Below are 24,057 nucleotides of genomic sequence, written 5' to 3'. Positions count from 1 at the left end.
AATCTAAATGCTTGGGGAATAAAACCCCTAATTACAACTAAGTAGCCAGTTGAATTCTCTCCTCCTCAGTAAGACAGCAAGGAGCTCTTTAAGGGCCACTCCAGCCTTTCTGTCTGTTAAATTGAATGACTTAACCTGAAAATTATGGGTTTAAATATTTCTTCAGCTGCAAAGGGTCATTTACCTCAAGCCCCATTCTCATTTAATAAGGGCTGTTAGGCTGAAACCTGATGGCTGACCTTGACTCTAATTGGTTCACACACCCAACGGACAGCCTCATGCAGTACATGAAACCCTGCAGTGGATGAAAATAGTCATCCAAACTTCCTCTTGCACCATATATTCCAAACACATATAGGGTAATAAGCTTCGTTAATGACTTCCAAGTTATAATTAGGGGTAATCTTGGTTGGGTGCCTGTTTCTTAAACAAAACAGGATAAAGGAAGAGGCAAACACTGCATATGAGGTTACACCGGAATAGGGTGAAATGAGGCCTGGTGGTCTGTTTTTAAGATTGCTCGTCAAAACCTATTTGCACTATTTTTCATACTGCTGTCTCATTCTAAGCTTAAAGTTTACTTAAATGCCCATCTTAGTACAAAGACACACTGAGTTTATCAAGCAATAATTACTCATCCTATATTCTCACCATTAATTTTCACTAAAATCCTGTATATAATAAAATGCATTGATTGTATCCTAAATTTAATTTAGCTGATTTGGGCTATTTTAACCTTCTAGATCTACCTCCCTAGATTGGAATTGGGGATCTTCAGAATCTTGATTCAGGTACTTTTATTTCAGTCTTATTTAGCCACTAATTCTATATACTTTTTAAAAAATTGAAATATGGTTGATTTGCAATATTAGTTTCAGGTATATAGCGAAGTGATTCAGAAATATATATATTAATATTCTTTTCCATTATGGGTTATTGTAGGATATTGAATATAGTTCCCTGTGCTATATAGTAAATCCTTGTTGTTTATCTATTTTATGTCTAGCAGTTTATATCTGTTAATCCCATACTTCTAATTTATCCCTCCCCACCCCCTTTCCCCTTTGGTAACTATAAATTTGTTTTCTATGTCTCTATATACTTTTTATTCTCCAATTTTCTATAGGATTGTTTGTACTGTTATTTATTTGTAGGAACTATTTCTATATTCAGTACACAAAGTTTTTATTGATTATTGGTGCTCCAAATATTTATCTTTTCTCAATTGAGTTTTGACTTTCTTTATCATTTCTTTTGATGGCCAGAAGTTCATTATTCAAATATTTATTCAGTCAAATTAATTGACTTTTTCTTTCCAGTTTTTGTTTTTGGCATCTTAAAAAATATCCTTTTTCAATCTGGTATCATAAGTATGTTTTCCTATAACTTGTTCAAAGAGTTTTAGAATTGTGCTTCCCACATTTAAGTCTTCAATCTACCTGGAGTTGGTTAGTGTAGGATGTGAGGTAGGGATCCAACGGTGCCAACATCAGGGGTCTTATTGAAAGTATCCTTTTTCTACTGCAGTGTTATCTCTGTCTTATATCAACTTAATATATGTGAACAGATTTGTTTGGGGGCTCTGTATTCTGTTTTAGTAATCTTTTAACCTATTTTTGTGCTAATAGCACCCTATCTTAATTTCCTTCTTCCTGAAGTAGATTTCTTTGGTTATCCTTCCAGTGAGCATCTATGAATGATCAGTTCTATCTTTGTCTGAAAATATCTTTATCTTCTCTGTTGAATTTTTAGTTTAAAGTATTACAGAATTTCAATTTGATAGGCATTTTATATTGAGTGCATTTGTCTCAAATATTTAGTTTATCATACTACCAAATGAGTATGCTACCTATATGTTTTTCTTTTCTTTCTTTATCTTTCTTACTTTTCAGTCTCTCTCCAAGCTAATTTATTGTTTAACAGTGGTCTCCTTTTCACCAAGGGATCCACTGTGAGAAGGCAAACAACCTAGATAAATTCAGAGTTTCCACAGTCTCTTGCTATAGTCATATTTCTTTCCTCTACATTTATTGTTTTCCTTTCCTGCCTGGAAACTGGATGCCTATGGTAGACTAGAGAGCTATATCATAACTTCACTCACTCAGTATGAATGTGGTCAAGAGTGGTATGAGGTAATAGCAAATAGAGCATTTCAGCTGTGAGAGAAGAATTATTTGCATAAGGAAATAAATGCAATGAACCAGAAACTGGTGCAAGCTATACCAGTGTGAGAAATAGTCACAAAATCTAATGTGACTCACAGAGATAAACAAAAGCTGACAAAGGCATTTTGTATAAGCTAATCTGTCTTTCATTCCCACACAGGAATTATAGGTCTGATATATAGAAATCTTAGAACACTTAATAATCCTTCTCTAAACATAATTAACATCCATTTTACAATAAAGGAAAATCAGGCTTTTTAAAAACTGAGAAACTTGCTCATATCAATCGCCGAGTAAAGAAGACTGAGTAGCTGGAGTCAGTGACCGCCAATCTCTCTCCTAGGACCATACACCCTAACCTTTTCAGCATACGAACGGTTATCAAAACATTACTGAGATGTCAAGGTTAAGAACCTGCCTCCTGTTAGATGTATTGACAAATCAAGTAACAAAAGAAGATCCCTTAGTTTTCTTCTTTGGTGGCTTAGTTTTCCCTTCAGCAAGAGAAACTTCTGAAAGAGAGACACATGAGCTCCAGTAGCATATTTCATTTGGGTTGCATTTCTTTTCAAATCTTAAATGCATAGAGTGCAAATAATCTCCTGGACAGATGGTGAAATTTCATGGTGAGAGACAATGTCACATTGACTATAACCCGCAAAGAGCCAGATAGACAGAAAATACATTTAGGATCTATAACTTATCAACTTTCTACCAAAGACTATAATTATAATAACATCTATCATGGTTAGATTCCAAATCTTTTAAAAATTCCACTGACGAAGTGTGAATTAGCTGCATTGTAACAAATTATTCCAAAATTTAGCTGCTTCAAAAAAAGAAACATTTCTGTAAGTCAGCTTGGCTGTTTCAGGGTCTTCTATCAGGTTGGCAGGGGAAAGATCTTCCAAGCTCACTTATGGTTGTTTGCTTTTTCTGGGCTGTTGCATGGAGGTGGTTTCTTGCCATGTGAACCTCCCCTTAGGGCAGGTCACCGCAGGCAGCTGGCTCCCTTCAGAGCAAGCAAGGACAAGAGCAAAGGAAAAGGTCCAAGACAGTCTTTTTATAACCTAACCTTGGGAGTGACATCCTATCACTTCTGCCATATTTTGTTCTTCAGAAGTGAGTCACTAAGTCTAGCCCATTCTCAGAAAAGAGCATTAAACAGAGGTGTGGCACTATCAGGCAGGAGATGGGGATCTAGAGGGGTCATTTTAGAAGCTGCCTACAGTGTATGCATTTGTGTGGATGTGGATATGGATGTGTATTGTGGTGGGCAGTGGGTGATCAGTGGTTGCACTTGGTATGGGGCCAACAGAGTATTGAGTTCTTATGGATTTTCTTGTTAAGAATATTAGAGGGTTAAAAATGGTAGCTGTGGTCCCTACAGGAAACAGATAGCATTCACAAATTGAGAATTTGAGCCAGTTTAATAAAAGGACTATTTACAAAGTTGTGATAAGTGTAGATAAATTGCAAGAAATAGTGCATTCCTCCAGGGTTTGTGACAGCCTGATGCATCATGACACTGAGGCCTGAAGCAGCAAGAGGAGGGAGCAGTTTTCAGAACTAGGAGAGAATATTTGTACAAGAAGACCTCCAGACAGGAGCTATGACTCTACACCAAAGGAAGCAGTTGGCCTATGGCATCTCCACAGGGAAGGTGCCAGGGGAGGTTGACTCACCCTCCTCCAGCCTCCTGCTGGCTCTACCCATTGGCAGAACTCAACCAGAAGTCAGAAGGCAAGGAAGTCCACTGCTGTTGTCAATACAGTCCAGCCTCCAGTCACACACAGTCACGTGGGAGGAGTGGAGAGTGGACCTGGAGGGACAGGCAGAAGATACCCAGTACAGAAACCAAATGAGTACTTACACGGAAAATCACATCCACAATAGGCAGAGAGGAAGAAACGGGCTTACACAACTAGGTATTGTTTGGTTGCTAGATGGAAGAATTTGCTGACAGAGAAGGGCATTTCACATCAAGACAGGCTTTCATATAATTGTGTTTCTTGAAGATCCTTGAAAATGGGAAACATGCATTCATCTCTATGAAATCATTTGGACAAAACTGTCCTGATGAAAGAAGTGTGAGTGGCTAAGATGACTTTGAAGGGTCCTTGAAACTTGAGGATTCAGGGTTCCAGGAGGAGTGATGGAAATCAGGGAACAAGATCTCCTGCAAAATATTCACAACTCTTTGAAATGGAAATTAGGCTATTCCAATTTCGGAATCAAATTAAAGCAAATATTCAGAGTGTTAGCCGGTTGTACTCCTGCCTGTTTGAAGTGGCAGCTGAAGGAGGGAGGCCTGCTTTTTCCTGGATGAAGCGGGATCTCACTCAGCCTGTTTTCATCTTTGCTTAGCACCTGCTGTCTTGGAGTGGTGTCGTCCAAGCAATCAGGCGGTAGACGTGCCAAGAGTCTGACCTCCCGTGTCTGCCCACCCCTCCCCCCACACCCCATGACACCTCTCCTGATATAGATGGACACGGGCTGGTTTAAAATGACAGTCTCAAGTTCGTGGAGGAAGAGAAGTCTAATTCAAAGAAACAGCCAGGCAGGCTTCCTTTCTCTGCAGGAGTAATTATTATCCGCTTTCACCATGGCCCACCTGGGAGCCCACTTTGCCTTCAGATCCCGCTGGCAGAAGACCGATGATGAACTCTGTCGACATAGCATGTCCTTTATTCTTCACAAGGCCATTTGCAATGACTTCTTTCAGAGCTACCTCTACTTGCTGGAGAATATTCCCCTGGGTGAGTGAGTCAGTGCTAGAAGATAAGGGACAAGAAAGGACGGGAGGGACTGTGTGAGCTTGGGGGGCTTTTGCAAGAGGAGTTAGAACAAGGACACTTTTCAGATAAAAAGAGCCACAACCAATGTCAGAGGGCTTAAATGTTTCAATGGCATTCTTTCATGGAGAGTGCAGAGATCAAATGCTCCCTGGCAGGTCGAGCACCTATTTTGGGACTTCATACACCCTCAGACACGGGGAACTTGTTTCCCTGGGTGTTGGCTGCCGGAGTATCAGGCTTATAGAAATTAATTTCCTAAGTTTGGAAGGGTATTTTTTTGGTAATATTTGCAAAAATTTAGAGGTGGGCAAATTAGGCAACTCAAAGATGAGAGTATTAATATAATACAGTAGTATATCAACTAAGAATTAAAAAGAGAGACTAAACAATAATAGAACAAGGTTGTTGGTGTGTGTGAGTGTGTGTGTGTGTGGGTGATCCTTTCTGGCCTTCCTGAGTCACGGTAATAGTCTGAGAGCTTAAAAGGAGCAGATTTTTGTTTGGTCCTTGAATATTAAGAAAAACTGGGGCAGTAGTCTGTCTCCATTTTAGTTATTTCTTCTAGTTCTCAGGGAATTGGACAACAGGGCAATAAAAAGCTTATCTGGTTTCTCTACACCCCTCTTTTCCATCTCTAAGAAAGTGGTTACTTCAGGGCACACTTACCAACCTGAAGAGGAAGTAAAGAGTGAAGTTTCCCCCTTTGATTTGTATTTTCCCCCAATGGAAGCCGGAAGAGCATGTATTAGCCCCAGTCTGTTTTCTCAAGGTTGCTGAAAGACGCATTGTGCATTTGATGTGGCCACGCTTTCCAGACGTGGAAGGAGCTATATAATTCTTTGTACTGCATTCAAAACTATATGTTAGCAGCCTATCATAGGCAGTCTCTGTAAGTCCATTTCTGAGGGGAATCCTTAATTCTAGACATACAAATATTTTCATGTCATATTTATATATATTTCTCATAAAAATTTCTCATTTATGACTTTATTTGGTCCTCCCAGCCACACTATGCGATAGATAGGGTAAATGTCATTATTTTTTTCCACCCCCTTCTCTATCTTTCTCCCTAGCTTATTTTTTCAAGTGAAGGGAAGAAAATTCAGAGATACTAAATTCATCTAGACCCCAAAGCAAGAACCTAAAAGCGGAACTCTTCCTGGTAGATCACGTTACTTATAGGTAATTCTTTCAGGAAATATTATACCTCTCATTTGTATCCAAATGAAAAAATTGCAACAGTCTATTCGGCAGATGATGAGGTTCTGGCCGCTCCATGCATTGTCAGAGTGTAGCTCTTCTACAGACACTCTTTGGGCCACATCTCAGTAACCTAGCTTGTTGGCCCAAGCTGCATTAGTCTGGAGAAAGGTATCAATTACAGTAACTTACAAGAGACTCACTAAACGGGGGTGGGTATAGCTCAGGGGTACAGCTCATGCTTAGCATGCATGAGGTCCTGGGTTCAACCCCAGTACCTTCATTTAAAAAATAGAGAAGTAAACTTTAAAATATATAAAAATACAAGCCCAACTGAAAACAACAAAGCAAAGAGAGACTCACTAAGGGGCAGAAGACTGCCAAATTAAAAAAAAAAATTATTAGAGAGAAAAGAAACTCATCTTGGAAAGTAGCTAAAGATGAATTAAAAAGAACTCAGTATTAGACAAATTAAATGGCCCCTTACTTATAATTAATTGCAGGTTACCAACATCCAGATTTCCAATTCTGGCACTGCTCCTGATAGAGAAATGACGTCTGCAAGTTTCTAAAGTCTCTGAGCATCATTTTCCTCAAAGCTGTGGGGCTGTGGGAAGGATTAAACGCAATTACGTATGTGAAAGCAGTCAATGCTCAGTAAGCATTAGTTTTTATTTTCCTTCCTTAGAGCCAGGCCTCTTTGGAAGTCACCACGTAGCCTTCCTTAGAACAGGCATTACCAGCGACGATAAGCTTAATTCAGTATATGGGAGTTTTCAGGCTGCAGGGGATGTTAACCTTTTCAGTTTGGAAATAAAACGCAGCCAGTAGAAGTGTTCCTTCGCCATCCCACTGAGGTGTTTTAGAGTTGGCTTCCCCTCCTCTTGATGATTTCAAGACTTCATAGAAATGAAAATAAAGCCTTTCTTTTAAAAGGTTGGGGAACCCTACTGCAGAGTCTGCACAGAGAGTTTGTTGTTTGGGGGTAATTATGGCAAGAACAGTGGCTAGCCAGACTCTTTGATTCCTTCTTTCCTTCCTCCCTCCCTTCAACTGCCGGCATTAAGCAGCCAGCCTCACACCAACACACCGGGCAGTGACATTCAGTCATGGGGACATTTGCTGACATATCCCCAACTAGCTTCAGTGATTCATGGTGAAGCAAGTACACGCCTACTAAAAATCCCCAGTGGAAAACTTAGCTATGCCGTTGAATACAACAGATCTCCACAAAGAAATGGGAACAATATATAAAATAGATGAACGACAAGGTCCTACTATACAGCACAGGGAGCTATATTCAGTACCTTGTAATAGCCTATAATGAAAAAGAATATAAGAAGGAATAAATATATATGTATAAATGAATTACTATGCTCTATATCAGAAATTAACATAATGTTATAAATCGACGATACTTCAATTTAAAAAAAAAAGAAATGGGAACAAGCCTATTACTTTTCTCAGTATATATTTGCTCATATTTCTTACCTCATTTAATTCTCACAGCATCCCTTTGAGGTGGTGGTGTTATTTCCCCTACCTTATATCCTAGGAACTGTTGCATAGAGGAGGGAAGTAACTTGCCAAAAATCACGTGGTGGTGAGTGGCGGCAGGATGAGAAGCCAGGCAGTCTACCTCCAGAGTCTGTCTTTTTATTTTATTTTATTTTAATTTTTTTAATAGACTTTATTCTTTTAGAGCAGTTTCAGGTTCACAACAGAATTGAACAGAAAATACAGAATTCCCACACAGCCCTCCCTACCCACACATATATTCTCCGCTACCCTCAACATCCCTCATCAGTGTGGCATATTTGGTACAATCAATGAACCAACGTGGGCACATTATTATCAACCAAAGGCTATAGTTTACATTAGGGTTCACTCTTGATATGGTACATTCTATGGGTTTTGACAAGTGCATAATGACATGTAACCACTATAGTATCATATAGAATAATTTCATTGCCCTATAAATCCCTTGTGCTCCATCTGTTCATTCCTCCCTCCCTCCCTCTCCCCAAACCCCTGAAAACGACGATCTTTTTATTGTTTCTGTAGCTGTGCCTTTTCCAGAATGTCATTTGGTTGGAATCATACAGTTTGTAGCCTTTTCAGACTGGCTTCTTTCATTTAGTAATGTGTCTTTTAAGTTTCTTCTATGTCTTTCATGGCTTGATAGATCATTTTTTTTATAGTACATAAATTTTTTTAATTTACATATATGGACTGTTCATTGTTTCTGAGAACGTTTAGAGCTTTACTTTTTTAAACTTACATAGTTATCAAAGGAATAAAGTCAACCACAAAATAGTAGTGTGTCTTTTTAAACTGCAAAATCATGCTGCCTACCAATGTCAATGGCAACCTGACTAATGCAGGGAGCAATATAAATTGGGTCAAAAATTTTTAATTGACAGGAATATAAAACATAGTCTATGAGGAGCACTAGCTTTCTATCAGGATATTTAACATGAGGGATGGGCCAGTGAATAGGTTCAAGTTCCGTTGGAGGCTTGGAGTGAATGAATTTTCCAAAGGTGGCTGTTTGTGAGCAATAGGAAGTAAACTAGGAAAGCAATTTATGTAAATCTCCAATTTGTGTATCTGCGCTCACAAGGGCCCAGATACGGCCCAACTGGAGATGTTCACATAAATTAAGTCCAGTAATTTTCTAGCTCTATCCATAGCATACTTCCGAGTACATAGAAGTACAAGAATATTCATTAATTATATATTATGCAAGAATCTATTACTCCTGGACATCATTAAAGGCTTAGACTCACGTCATGTTTCGAACAACAGTGCCATGTGGTTTAGCAGAGGGAACAAAGGCTTTTGCATTTAAATAGGTCTGGGTTAGGTCCCAGCTGTGACACTTCATTGCTGTGCAATATTGAGTAAGTTACTAAATCTTTCTGATTCTCTCATTACTTACCTGTAAAATGATGATGATCATGCCAGTTTTGCAGTGTCATCGTGAGGATTAAAAGAGCTAATGTGAAGAGATGATATGAAAGTGCCTAGCCTGATGCCTGGCACATAGGAGGTCCCCACTAATGGTTAGTAACCCCTTTGACTTACCCCTTTTTAGAAGAATTAGGCTCTAAGGAGGAAATTGAGAACAATGGCTGGGGCTTTGCCATCACAATTAAAAAACTAGAGTTAATAAAATCCATTTCCTATAATACACTTGGGAGTTCCAAATGAAACTCAGCATACAACTATTGGCACTTTTCAAATCAATTTCATCCCCATGGCAGGCATTGCTTTACAAATTATTGCACAGTGACACCTTTTTCAAGTGTGTATTCTTACTTTGCAATGCAAATGCTGCAAGATCATTTTTATATGAGCAGATTTTCAGATACACAGTGTTAGAGGGATGACATATGGGTTTCTGATTGAAACAGACCTAGGTTTAAATCCCAGGGGTGTCACTCACTAGTGGGCAATTTAGTTAACCTCTTGACACCTTGTTTTCTTCTGTAGATAATCACCTCTACCTTACATATCCAGTTAGCATTTGGAGCACATATATACATATTTTATCAATGACAGTTACTCTTTTTTAATTATTTGGGCATGCCTAATTAGGAGAAGAGATATATCCTCCTATAGTTTTTCACAAACTACAGAAAGTGTGGCTTATGTGTGATTATGTCAGCTTTTCCCTATAGACATTCACCACTTTGTTGAACCGGTAAGTATTCAAAGAACAAAAAGCTATTCAACGTTCATTTATTCAGTGAGCATTCAGAGGAGGCCTACTGTGTGTTAAGCATAATGGTAAGTCCTGGGGTTACAAGGAAGATAAGGTAGAGCTTTATCCTGAAGGGTTTAGTGTAGGAGAGAGACACCCATGGATTATTTTTGTGGACTGTGGGGACAGGGATAGAGACTGCCACGGGTTGCTGCAGAGATACAGAGGAAGCATGGTGACTGCTGAATCAGCTTCGAACTCTTCTGGTGCAAAATCTCACCATGAAAAATCTGTCCCCAGTATCTTTGTCTGAATTCTGACCTTTTCAAATTCGACAGTGGGTCAGGTAGAAGACCCAAGTAAGAATAGAGAGTTAGGAAGATGCTCAGCCCCATGGGCAGGGGATGTGCCATGTGGTCTGAGCTTGGCCACATCCTTGCAGAAATGGGGAAAGGGTATTTTCCCTCCCTTCACATCTTTGGTTACCTTATTTGTGTTGGAGGCTGAGAAGAATTTAGGAAACATTGAAATAGCCCACAGCTGAGAAGGAAAAAGCCTACTAAAACTTTCAGAGCAGGCTGTCTACTATTTTAGAGGCAAGAAACACCAGACAACTAAAGCATGCAGGGAACAAATAAAACCTGGAGAGCCTCTCTGTGTAATTCTAAGACTTGTTAATGACAACTTTCTAGCATTCTGGCACACCCAGACTTTTGGATTCTACCAGAAACATTGATAAAATCCCACTTCCCACCCTTCCCTGTTAGTGAAAAAAATAGATATGACTTTGATTTTTTTTTAAGATTCTGCATATAAGTGAGATCATATAGTATTTATCTTTCTTTGATTTATCTTACTTAGTATAATGTCCTCAAGGTTCATTCATTTTGCAAATGGCAGGATTTTCTTCCTTGGCTGAGCAATATCCCACTGTGCCTAGATACTTCTTCCTTCCCACCTTCCTTCCGTCTTTCTTTCGTTTCTTTCTTCCTTTTTTACCATTATGTCTTTAATGGCTAAATTGAGAAGTGATCATCTACAAATCTCTTTTATGGAAGATCTTATACTTCATAAGGGCATCTCCTAGTGGGTTTTCTTTTCTTTATAAATAAAAGACTAACTTGATCCAATATACTGTCTCAATCATTTCAAACTTACTATTTAAATCTAGCCTACAGTCCTCTGAAGACTCTCAGGTCAATTTTCAATTGACAAACAGTTCTAACATCTAGAATGGAGTCTGAAACAGTTCTATCCAACTATTTAAAAGACAAAAAGAAAGAAAAAAGATACTCAGCAAACATAAACACTTAGCTCTAAACAAATTTTTCTTTGAGAGTTCACAAGATCTTTGTTCTTCTTCAGGGCAAATTAACTTGTACTCTGTTTTTCTTTTTGTAACAAGTAAGCCATTGGAAGTTCTTTGGGGGTTGAGCTCATAATGTAGGTCAAGAAATAAGTACCCTATTATATCAAGAACTAATAGAGTGTCTAGCCTTTGTCTTAGACTACCACACGTTTCACAACCCTACAACAATAAGCCACTAGATGTATTTCTGTAATAAAAAGGCACAGGCTGATTGATGACTGATTGCCTTATCTGAATCAACTGGCACCATTGTGGGAGCTATCAGGAGGGGAGAACCTGGGGCTGGCCATTACACCTCATATATCTTTTTAGTGAAATGTTCCTGTCAATTAGGTGAAAATGAGAACTCAAGCTCATAACCATAAAAACGTACCTATTGAGTCTGACCCCTGCTGAGCTTGGCATTCACTTGTGGTCTAAATGTTGCTGGCATAATGGGCCATTCCCATTTCCAGATTAAGGGTTTTAATAAACTCCACCAACTAGTTGACTTAAGCAGGTGATGATGAGTGTGGCTGCTTTGCTGCTTTGGTTGGATCAAGGAGGGCTCTGGGCTGTGGCTTTTGCCTGTGATCCCAAGAAGCATTCAACTGTGGGAGGACTCTGTGAGCTGTGATTTCCTAGACTGGTTTTCTGAGACATACAGAGAATTTGGAACAGTCATGTTTTTGGCATGGTCATGCTTGATTTTTGTCATCCCTGTTGAATTTATAAGCATTTATTGAGTTACCTGTTTACACAACACTTTACCAAGTGCTAAAGAAGGAGACTGGTGTAGGTCAGTGGTTCCCAATGTTTCTGAACATGAGGACTCTCCTTTTAATGTTGTATTTTCTCAATCAGTAGCTAAGTTGTGTATAAAATGTCAAAAAAGCATCTATATATTTATTAATAATTTTAAAAGCTTTGTATTTTTAAAATAACAATCTATGTACTAGTTAATATATATGGTAGACATAGTATATAATAATGTTAATTTCTAGAAAATAAAGTCCGTGGGAACTGATTCCTGTATTCCTTTAGCAAATTCATGATTATTCAAGGGTCCAAACATTGGCTCCAGTGTCTTCAAGTTAGGAAATACTGATGTAACTCCGCAGGTGAAACATACTACAATGCATAGTAATGGTGTTTATTGGATTTTTGACTTTTAGAAACAAAATTTGGGACTATGTAACTATTGTTCAATTCAGAGCCAAGTAGTACACTAGTCCAATGTCACAATCTTGGTGTTACTGGAAGAAAAATGTTCCTGGTTAAAAGTTAAATAGCTTCTCTTTTCTTACCACACCTTCCACATAAAATTATATCATATTTTGGTTTGCTTCATATCTTGATCATAACATTTTTATACTGTTGTATATTTTACTTGAGCCTTTCATGTCTTTTATTATTGTTGATTGAGGTTAAAAATATGTCTTCTTTAGAAAATCACTAATGTCTCCTTGCTTCTTACCTACTTCTGTCTATTGCCCAGAATCTAGTTCATTCTTCTTCCTGAAGATATATTTTTTTTTGAAGTCTATGTTTTCTGTTGTAATGTAAACTGATTTCTTCCTGGATCTGATAATAATTGTCATTTGGGGATTTCTTTTCATTGAATTCCTGGCTTAATTTCATTTTCTTTCAACACAGTGTCTTTCTTTTGATTTTAACCCTCATTTAACCTTCATGGAATATAGCTTCAAGAAACTTCTGAAGAATGAAAACATATGAGGGTAAATATTCTTTCACAGTTTGAATAGGTAACAAATTTTAGCCTCAAAATTATTTTGCCTCAAGATATTGATGGCACTGCTTCATTGTTTTCCAGTGTTTCTGATGAGGTCTGTGTTATAAGGGTTGCTGGATAAAATATAAGATGCCAGAAAATTTTAAATTTAAGATAATCAACAGTTTTTCAGTGTATGTCCCATGCAGTGTGTGATATTTCAAGCATACTTATACTAATAAATTATCCATTGATTATCTGAAATTCAAAACTAATTGCATATTCTATATTTTTGTTTGTTAAATCTGTTAACCCTACTTGAAGGTCAACAAAATTTTTTCCACTAAATAACTTAATGATATTCTTATTACTCTTTGTGTTTTGAAGTTTTCTAAAGATATGTATAAAAGTGACTTCAACTGTTGGTATTTTTGAAACCATCTTGCTCAATACTTTTGGACTTCATAATCTCTTTCAGCTCTGCGAAATTTTCTTCTATTATTTCTCTAATGATTTTCTTCCTCCATTTTCTGTTTCTGTATGAATCCTAGTTAGCTTGATGTTGGGCCTTCTGAATCATAGCTGTAATCTTTTTACTTCTATTTTCCATATCTATCTTTTCCTTTATGTCCTGAAAAGTTTACTCAATGTTATATTCCAAAGTTCTCAATAATCAAAGTTTTCATTTCTAAGAATTCTTAATTATTCTTTAAATTATTATTGGTATCTTACCTTTGATTTATGGATGCACCAGTTCTCACATCTCTTCAAGGGTATGAGTTTTTTATTTAGTTTTGGTTTAAATTGTCATTCATTTCCTGGATTACTTTTATTTCTTTTGGGGTCAGTTCTGATTATCTCTATCTTTGTCTTTCAGAATGCCATTTTACCCCATTGTGTTTGGAAATCATTATTTATCCATAGTTAGGAATGAAGGACAGGGTAATGGAGAAGATTTCCTCTGTCATATACTTCTCCACTGAATAGAAAGGATGACAAGAAGCACTACATGTGCAGGTAGATCTTACCAGACTCTGATGAATGTGAGCAGATGAGGCACTTGGAATCCTCTATATGCCAGAATGAGTAGAGTTATAGATCCCAATACTAACTGATACAGTTCTCCTAGGCAATTAATTATTTTGTTTAAGAGAAGAGACGTATTTACCTTCCTAGGATTATAGCTGTGCTTCTTGTTTCTTTTGGGAGGGTGCATTGGTCACCTCATCAGTTGACCTGTACACAATTTTTTTTTTTATTAACTCGTACTTCCTTTTGCAACAGTCCTGAGCTGCAAATTCTTTAGCTTTGTTCCATCTGGTTTCTGTCTTGCAGAAATATGTCAAAATCATGAATCCATTGGGGGCTCCTCATTTTTTTCATTGTTATGTGTTGAGTTTATTAAATCAATTATTGGGGAGTACTGGGGAGGAGGGAGGACAAATGCATGTATTCAGCTTGCAGTCTTGAACTGGAAGTTCCTCCCTTTCGTCTCACTTTCTATCAATTCCTCCTAAATGGCCTCTAATTAAAATATTTTGTATCTTCAAGGGTGCCTTTTGGTTTACAAAACACAGTTAAGTGCATACTCACCCCTCAGAAGTGGGAACACACGTTTTTCTAAAAATAAATGCCTTAAAATAATACCTCACATCTTTTATGAAATAGTGAAATGACATAGTATATATGAATGTCCCTGGTACACTACCTGCTTCAGAATAGTTGCTCAATAAGTATTATATCTCTTTTTATTATTTTATTTTCAGAAGATAGGGCTCAAGCACATATTCTGTAATGTTGGTACAAAGAGATATATGGATAGGCATTGCTTTAAAAAGGGAATCCATAACCTAAAATAACCATCCCTAACTTAACCTGTGATTAGAAATAAAGATTAATGATTAAATTCTCATAAAATATTTGGAGCTCAAAGAAAAAATTCACTATGAAACTTGTGACATTCTTTATTCTACTGAAGCAAACATTGTTCAAATTTTTAAAAATATATGTCAAGCTACTCCTTAATTAAACTCTAGGGTTATTAACTCATGAAAATGCCACATGATTGTGATTTATACATGAGATATTTGAAGATCATAGAGATTAGGAAGTTTACCCAAGGTTACATAACAAGTAGGTCACTAAGCCAGAGCTCAAACCCAGATATTCTGACTTCAAACTGGGACCCTTTTCTCCACAGCACAAATTTTCAGGCTTCTAAGAGAATATTCAATGCATGATAAGATTTTATTTATTCTGTCATTTAAATGTTACTAATTATTAATAATATTTCATTTGCAGTGAAATTGTATGCTTTAACAAGTCAAGTCATCAATGGTGAGATGCAGTTCTATGCCAGAGCCAAACTTTTCTACCAAGAAGTACCAGCCACAGAAGAGGGCATGATGGGAAATTTCGTTGAACTCTCCAACCCAGATATCCAGGCCTCTCGGGAATTTCTTAGGAGATTTGTTGGGGTGAGTTATCTAACTGCAATTTGAGGAGGAGGCAAAGTCCTTGCAAATATTGAGCTCACATGCTTCTATTTGTCACTTAAGTCATATTAAAGCCATATGGCTCAGCCAAGAGTTTAGCGTGAAAGCCTGTTTTAAGATGTTCTGAAAGGATGGGTCACATCAAATGACTGGTTTCTCCCACTTGGCATTTCATCCTCCTAGCACCGGCTAATTTTTCATGCTTCAGGGAAGGTGAGCTAGCAGTGTCAATGTTACAATTTGGGGATTAAGAAGACAGTTCTTTCAGAACCTCATAGGCAGTTGACACCCAGATGATTGATGAGATCATGCCATTTGGGATCTTGGGGTGATTTACTGATTCCTTGTATTAAAAATTCAGTGTAGTAAAAATGTAGGCTTATGTTTGGTTTAAAAATGGTAAATGTAGTAGAATCTCTTTATATTATTTTATATATAGTTCAGACATTGCCTTGAGAGTATGATCTCTTTGTAGACTTCTTGTTTGGGTCCACCTCCTTACCTCCAGATCATATGGAGATAGTATAGTGTAGGGGCTAAAATTTTGAGCTCAGGGTTCACATGGTTCTTCTACTTACTGTATAAGCAACCTTGGGCTTATTTCTTAAATGCTTTAAGCCTCACTTTTCTTACCTGTGACTAAGGCATAGCCCCAGAACCTAGCTCATAGGATAATGTGAAGCTCAAATGAGATAATATGTGTCAAGTGCTTACATTAGTGCACATAATTATTACCAATAAATCTAACTTATTGCTATTTCTAGTAATAACAGGCTTTCATAAAGTGCATTTGTTGTACTTTAAGATACTTCATTTAATTGTTAGAATAGACAACCCACATAATACAGCTGCTGTTGGTGCTACTGAAGACAAAGTCCTGACTAGCTAACAGGTTTTGTTCCAATTCATTATGAAGTTGTTTTTTTGTTTTGAAATTTGGAGCCCATTTATTCTAATAAAGGAAACATTATAAATATTATAAATATTTGGGGTCAAGACTTCAACCTACTTAGAAGTATATTAAGAATACCCCTAGTGTTTGAGGTAAGGCTCACTTCACATCCAGTCTCCCTGGAGCACCCAGTGCTGGAGTACAGAAAATAGGATCAGAGGGGAGCAAGCCTTGGAGCCAAAGTGTCTGGGTATCAGTTGCAGCCATAAGGGACTGTGGAGCTGGGGATAATGACTGGGGCTGTTTATGGGTCAGGTTAACCCGGAATATTTTTAAATCAGTATTGCTGACTGATTTCACTGAACACTTTTTCTGAGCTCGTCAGTCACTCTCATAAGCACTTTAGAAGCACCGTCTCGTTTATGCTTCATAATAATTCTGGGAGGCAAGTACTATTACTATCCTTGTTTTCACAGTTGTGGAAACTGAGGCTTGGAGAGGTTAAGTAAGTTGTCAGGGTTACACAGCTGGTACGAGACAAAGCCGGGACTTAAGCGCAGCCAGGTCTGTCTGACACTACACTCCCTGCTCTTAACCACGGCATGTTTTTTCCATTTGCCTCATGAAACAGAAAAAAAAAAAATCCCTCTTCTTTTTTTTTTTCTGTGGACCACAGACATCAACTCTCCTCCAATCTGGCCGAGAGCAACCCCTCCTGCTTGCCTGGTGGTGAGGCCGACTTTGATCCCAATGCATTTCAGAAGCTTAGTTAGTAATCCAGCTGTCTTGTCACTCCGTGTGGAATGCCAGGCTGACCACAGGGATTCTGGTCAGACAGAGCCCATACACACGCCCACGGACCTGGGAAAGGAAACAGCCTTGTGCTTGCATATTTATGTTGGAAAAGAGCAGCCTGCTCTTTTCAAACAAATATAAGGAGTCCTTCTTAGTAGACAAGGCTCATTGTGAAGCTGTGACTTCTAACTAAGTCCAAACATGGTCTTTTTAAAGAAATGATATTTTGGTACTCTGACCTTAATAATATCCTAAATTGGTATCCAGGTCAAGAGACGAGGAGTTAGGGAATACGAGTATCTGACGTGATTTATCCTTATGTCAACTGGCAAAAAGGCAGACTGTTTAATTTAAAGTTTTGTTTTCCTTTCAACACTTAGGGACATGGGACAGTGGGAAAAAGTATTTAAACTTGTTGCAAATGGGTTTACTTTAGCAAATAAACAAATGATACCACAATGATGTCAATGGCCTGATAACTCATTCAGTTTTAGCTTCCTATTGGGGAAAGTAACCATTTATAAAAAGTAATCAGTATCTGATGGCATTGATCTTTCGACATTGTTCAGAGATTGGATGACTGAAATATCTAGGTCTCACTTGTTGTAGTTCATGTTTTTTATAAAATGGCATTTAGTACTTTCATTTTAGTTCTAAACTCAACTGGAATAAACCAAAGATAATGTTCTTCAAAACAAAATATACAGACAGGCTCAAAACTAAAATGAAATTCCTAAGAGAATTGTTTAATATGAACTCATAATTATGAGGATAACATAATAAATGAACATGAAAATAACAAAACATCTTGTTTTGAAATCACACATTGCATGGAGTTCTGGTCGCATTCATGGAAGGGCATTAAATTTCAATCCAATCACAGTTACGGGCAGCTGTGGTGTCCAAGAGGCTAGAGATGTTGTCCCTGAGATCAGTTTTTAAATAACCCTTCTCAGAGGAGCTGCATGTGAATGAGAGAACGTGGAAGCAGCTCGGTGCCAGGATATGAAGTCAGTGCCAACTCTGTGGAGTAATATGGAAAAGAGAGCTGGGCAGTGGTGGTGAGAGGCCAAGGTACACAGGGTTTGAGTGAAAGGCATCTTTTGTATTTGTAAATAACTGTTGTTTCAAAGAATAGCTGCAGTCAAATATCACACATCTAAATGCGTGAAAAATACACTCACCTCGCTGGGCCTCAGTTTTTTTGGAAAAGTAGGGGAATTAGATATGAATGGTTTAAAAATGGTGGGCGAAATCCTTTAAAGGCTTTTTGGGAGAATGACAGGAAGGCTGAGCGGGTGAGGCCCTGCCTCCCTTTAACCGGAGCAGCTTCATATTTATTTGCTCATTGAAAAAAGAGGTGCTCAGCTGTTATAACCTTGAAATCCTCTAGCATAGATCGCTGAGGTCTTAGGTTAATTATTCCATGATTCAGCGTCTAAAACCACATCCTACAATGATGTGAGCAACGTGATCAATAGAGGCTTTGGGGCCAAATAATAAGAAAAAATTGTGATGAGAATCTTTTTTTGGCACACAGATTTCTACTAAAGTCATTTTCAGTAGCTTAAAATAATTTCCCTATTCTTTCCCTATCTTGTTCATATTATGAATTTACTTACAAGATGCTTCTTTTATGGCCTTCACAACAGAAACCTTTAGCCTAGGCTCTTTTTATGAATTAGTTTAGTTTAAATTATAATATCTGAATGACGGAAGGAGCATAGTGTAAGTAGGAATGGCAAACACATGGCACACATACTACCACCTCCCCTTCCTATACTCAAGGCAGACATCACTAGTCAATCATAGGCCTCTTCCTGATATGTCTGAATGAAGCCTTAGAATTCTTCACAACATAGCTTTAGGCAGACATTACCAAGGGAATCAGACCTGGCACTCAAGGTGACAGCCCTACGACAGAACTGGTTTTGGAGTCACATAGTTCCCTGTTCAAATTCTACTTCTGCCACTAGCTGTGTACTAAGTGTCCTCATCTCCTAATTGGAGGAGAATCCTCATCTTGCGGAATTTTTTGATTATTATAGTTGCAAAGAGCTTGGTACATATAAGCACGCATTATCAGGGTTATTATTATTTCCTTTGAAAAGAAGTTACAGTTGCTTCACTTTTTGTTCATTGTACCTTTCTGGCTGTAAAGAAGCCCTTTTGAGTGGACTGGAGAGCAGCATTTCTGATGTTTCCTTCTGTTCAAACTTCACCTTTTTGATCCTTAGCCAAGGTTTTCTATTTTATTTTTTTAATCCTTCTTTCCTGAGAAATCAAGAGCAGGCTTTCGCCTTAAGACCTTGACTGACAACTTCAAGTATCTTGTTACTGTACTTTCTAGCATAAAACCTATTCAACAGCAATTCCAATTCTGACCAAATAATTTAGACCAGCTGAATCTTTATACACACATCTATGTACACACATACATGTCATAGCTATATACTGGTCATGTATGCATACATGTGCATACATGTATATATTATTTTATAGAAGCAAGTTCGAGAAAGTTTTCATTGGCTGATTTCCTCCCACCTCTACCACCTACACATCTTTCACCTCCAGTTAATTTAATGCACAGACCTACTTAAAAAATTGCTCAGGGCTTTTGAGCCCAGTAAATCATGTCGTTTCTGGTACAAAAGCAGAAAACAATTTTTAGCATAAAAAGATGAGGAGACTTTGCTGTAACAACCTTTTATCCCCGTGAATGTGTTGTAAGCCATCAGGGCTGAATTTGAAGGAAAATCCTGGGCTGGGACTGAAACAGTTATCATGCTCTCAGCTCAGGTCCTAAACATTACCTTCCACACAAGAAGCATAGATAATTCAGAGACCCAGAATCAGTTTTGAAAAAAACAAACAGAAAATTTCAGTCATCCCAATATGAATTGAAATGTTCTCACTGCATGCATTTGACAAGTAATTTTAAAACCCAGGAAGGGCCTCACTGCTCTGCTCTTGCTCTGTTTGTTAAACAAGGCAGTAAGCTACAGTGCAGGTCCATTTCGTTTGTGGGTTTGTTTACAGTTAACAAAGTTCAATTTTCATAGGGCTTTCAATGGCCCACTTTTTAGAGAAAATTACCAAGTTTTGAAACCTTAGATATTATTTTTTAAAATCTTATTTTGAAATTCTTTTAAAGACCTATAGTTGGATAAAAGAAAGAAGGCAAAAGCTAGGTATGTCTGGATATTTTTTGAAAAAAAAAAATTGGATACTTTATAACTTGACGTGGTAGTGTGTAGGTGACTGTATACATTTGTCCAAACTCATTGAATGGTACACTTAAAATAGTGCATTTAATTATGAAGCTGACCCAAATAAAGTTGACATAAAGAGGTAATGGAGTGTCTCAGACTCAGAGTGAGTGTCTGTCCTTGGAGTTTGCCACAAGTTACCTTTCCGCAGGGGCCCGGGAGAGCTGGGACGGACTGTGCCTTGGATTGCGGCTCTGGGATAGGAAGGGTCAGCAAGCACGTCTTGTTGCCGGTTTTCAACACTGTGGAACTGGTGGACATGATGGAATCGTTCCTCCTGGAAGCCCAGAGCTACCTGCAGGCCAAAGGGGACAAGGTAGAAAGCTACCACTGCTACAGTCTGCAGGAGTTCACTCCCCCACTGGGGAGATACGACGTCATCTGGATCCAGTGGGTCACTGGTTAGTCCTGCATGGCGTTGCATCTGCCCTTCTGCCCTTCCCAGCTAGAGAAGACAATACCTGGGGCTAATTTCAGGGTCTGTGGAGATGGAGCAAAGACACAAAGGGAGATCTGGCTACAGTTGTGCTTAGAACAGTTCGTTAGCCTTAGGTCTCGTGGGAACGCTCCCAAAGCTCTGGTCCTCTGGATTTCTCCCCTAATATCCTCGGAACGATTTCCATCCTGAGGGGTGGAGTGCCTTTGGACCAACTGAAATCCTAGAGGAAACTTAAATATTTGAAAAACTTTAAAAAGTGGGGCCAAAAAAAGTTCATCCCCATTTATTGGCAAGACTAGACTTTCTTAGTTTTAAATCTCCAGGAAATGAGACAGCAGTGAATTAGATTTTGGTCTGAGTGTGTGTGTGCGCGTGGGTGTGTGTATGTGTACGTGTGTGTGCGCGTGCGTGTGTAGGAGACACGGAGGAGTGACAATACAGCTGGGTTGTCCAGGGGACATGGAGGGAACCCAAGGGATGGCCAATAGTTTGTCTTGTGCCTGGGAGGTAGATAGACTAGATAGAAGAGAATCTATTTTATAGAGAGTGCACTAATTCCCCTCAGAGAGGGTACCTGTCCTCTTACCTAAATTCTCAAGGCCTCCTGCAGTAAAACAATTCAGGCTGTTAAATAATCCATGAAAGAGTGAACAAGCAGGCTCCTGATTTTTTTACCTTGTGATCATTCCATCTTTCCTACTCACCTCCTTACCCACCTGCCATTTCATCCTGTTCTCCTATCTACTTGGCCTCACCCGTAGGATACCTGACTGACAAAGACCTTCTTGCATTTCTCTCCCGGTGCCGAGACGGCCTGAAGGAAAATGGCATCATTATTCTGAAGGACAACGTGGCTCGGGAGGGCTGCGTCTTCGATCTCTCTGACAGCAGTGTGACTCGGGACATGGACATCCTCAGCAGCCTCATTAGGAAGAGTGGGCTGGTGGTGCTGGGCCAGGAAAAGCAGGATGGCTTCCCAGAGCAGTGCATCCCCGTATGGATGTTCGCCCTGCACGGCGATGGACATGCCTGACCAGCAGTGGGAGGGAACGGCCACATTACACAGAGGTGCTTTGGGAAGAGGTGCTCTGCTCTGAGGTGCCCCCTTGTAACTGATGGAGGAATGAAGGGGAGGGAGGCAATGCATGTCTGGAAATGATTGATGTAATTTGTACCAGTTTCCACTAATTATATAAGTACACGCACACGGTCTGTGGATTTTCCAAAAGATACATGGAGTGTGACATCAGGAAAAATGCTTTAAGAAACTGCTTGTATACACTGAAACTGTACAAGGGCACACACACACACACACACACACACAAACCAGAAAAGGGAGCAATGTTCACAAAATCTAAACTGCCTTGGTCTCTGAAGATTTGCATTATAGATTAGTTAAGAGTGGGTGAGGTAAAATCTAGACCACCTTTCTTGCCCTCATGCTAGATACATTATATTTCCTTCCCCTTTGGGAATACTACCGTCTTAGACAAAAATCTCCCCCCAATTAAGAAGGCACCAGTCAAAATAATTTTATAAAAACAAGTCCGTTACTTAATTTTGTCTTTAGCTTTAGCAGAAAAAGTGTATGGTTTCACTTTCTACTTGGGGTCAGTTTCACCACCCAGTGAGGTAATATGGATGTAATTTGATAACAGAAGTCTGCATTTCAGTGATGAGGAAATGTCTCCTTCCAGGGGAAACTGTTTTACCCTTGAAATTTCAGCTGTGAACATATAAGTAAATGTCATTGATAATCTAACTTTAGCTATTGGCTTCCAACACAACTTGCTTCATTGCAGCTGCTCCTGTTTCCTTGATTGATATGAACGTACCTTGGAAAGAGAAGCGAAATGATAAACCTGAAAACTGAACTAACTGGATTAATTGAAGGTTTAATGAAAAGTAATCTAAAAATCTTCCCCAAACAAAAATGCAACTTAATTTCTATTAGCAGAATGTTTGAACATAACTGCTACTGTATTTAAAACATTCCAATATCTTTGTTGCGCTGAAGAACCTGCTTGTGTTTTGATATATATTGAGTCTTCTATGAAATGCCATCAATGTAAGAATGTCTGTTGGATGGATATGCTGTCACCATAAATATCATATTTGGAAGTCATCACTCTAACTTGGGAGGAAAATAATTATTATATAACATTTACTACCTTGATGTAACATTGCCTGGGTAGTTTCATTTATATCCTGGAAAATTATGTCCCTTACTTTGCCACGGGCACCTTCCAGCCGCAGTATGCCACTCACAATGCTCTAGGGGCACGTAACAGAACGGGAATTAGAACCACTGGTGAAGAAGCCAGAGACAAGAATTAAATAAAATGGTGACTCGCTTACCAAACAGACCAAGTGAGGCAAAGCAAGGCTACTCATGTTTGCATCCTCTGTGTCTTGGAGCAAATCAACTGAATCCTCTTGGGCCTGTCCCAGGCATTTTGTTTCTTTTACACTAGCACCTGTATTCGCTCACTTCTTGACTTTCTGCTCTGCCAATATTCACATGCTGACTGACATAACTGTCCATCTTCTCTGCTCCAGGGTTCCTGAGGTTAAGGAGGAAATAACGTAATTGTCCTAGGAACATGGATATACGATCTTTGACTCAGTTGAGCCTTTGAGGATGATCAGCAGTCCCTTTTCTTAAGCCAAGTCATTTTCCATTCTTCTTAGACATTTTCCAGGTCTCTATTGCTCCACAAAGTTTCCCAACTCTATACCTATCCTTAATTTAATTGAGAAAGTAGAGATTGGGGGGTAAATTATACCGATATCCTCCCTGTATACAAGTTAATAATTAGTACAAGGTAAAGGGAAGAGTAGCTTGAGAGGTGAGGCCCTTGGAGCCAGATCATGCCGCCTAATAGGTTATGTTAAGGGTTGGATGTGTTACTCAAAGCACAAGGGAAAGATCTTCAGGTTGCAAGTAAGAGACTGATTTTTCCGGTCCTCTCAGTAGAGTCACAGATGCTCGTAGAAGGAAGACATGCAGGGTGAGACCTACTCCAGCCATCTTCAGTCTGATGCAGTAAGTCAAACACATTGCTGATGTTTGTCAACACATCTGTGTTGTGTCGCTTAGGTGACAGTCTGCATTATTTCCTAAATTCTGCCCCTAGTCCAACTGCCCCGGAATCATTTGGAGGGATTTTATAAAATAGAGGATTCCCTGGCTCTGTCCACATGAAAGTCTGATTTTG

At 38.7% G+C, this 24,057-nt stretch overlaps 1 protein-coding gene across 1 annotated transcript; it reads left to right on the top strand.

Annotated features, from left to right (window-relative positions):
- Positions 1 to 4,770: 4,770 nt before the first annotated feature.
- On the top strand, positions 4,771 to 22,335 carry NTMT2 (N-terminal Xaa-Pro-Lys N-methyltransferase 2). Its single transcript, XM_006211107.4, has 4 exons — positions 4,771 to 4,924; positions 15,251 to 15,426; positions 20,552 to 20,801; positions 21,601 to 22,335. Exons 1-4 carry the CDS (start codon positions 4,771 to 4,773, stop codon positions 21,870 to 21,872), a joined length of 852 nt encoding a protein of 283 aa, XP_006211169.1. The 3' UTR covers positions 21,873 to 22,335.
- Positions 22,336 to 24,057: the final 1,722 nt, after the last annotated feature.

This window comes from Vicugna pacos, chromosome 21 (genome assembly GCF_048564905.1).
Source record: "Vicugna pacos chromosome 21, VicPac4, whole genome shotgun sequence".
Taxonomy (NCBI): Eukaryota; Metazoa; Chordata; class Mammalia; order Artiodactyla; family Camelidae; genus Vicugna; species Vicugna pacos.
This window is presented reverse-complemented; position numbering and strand designations above follow the sequence as displayed.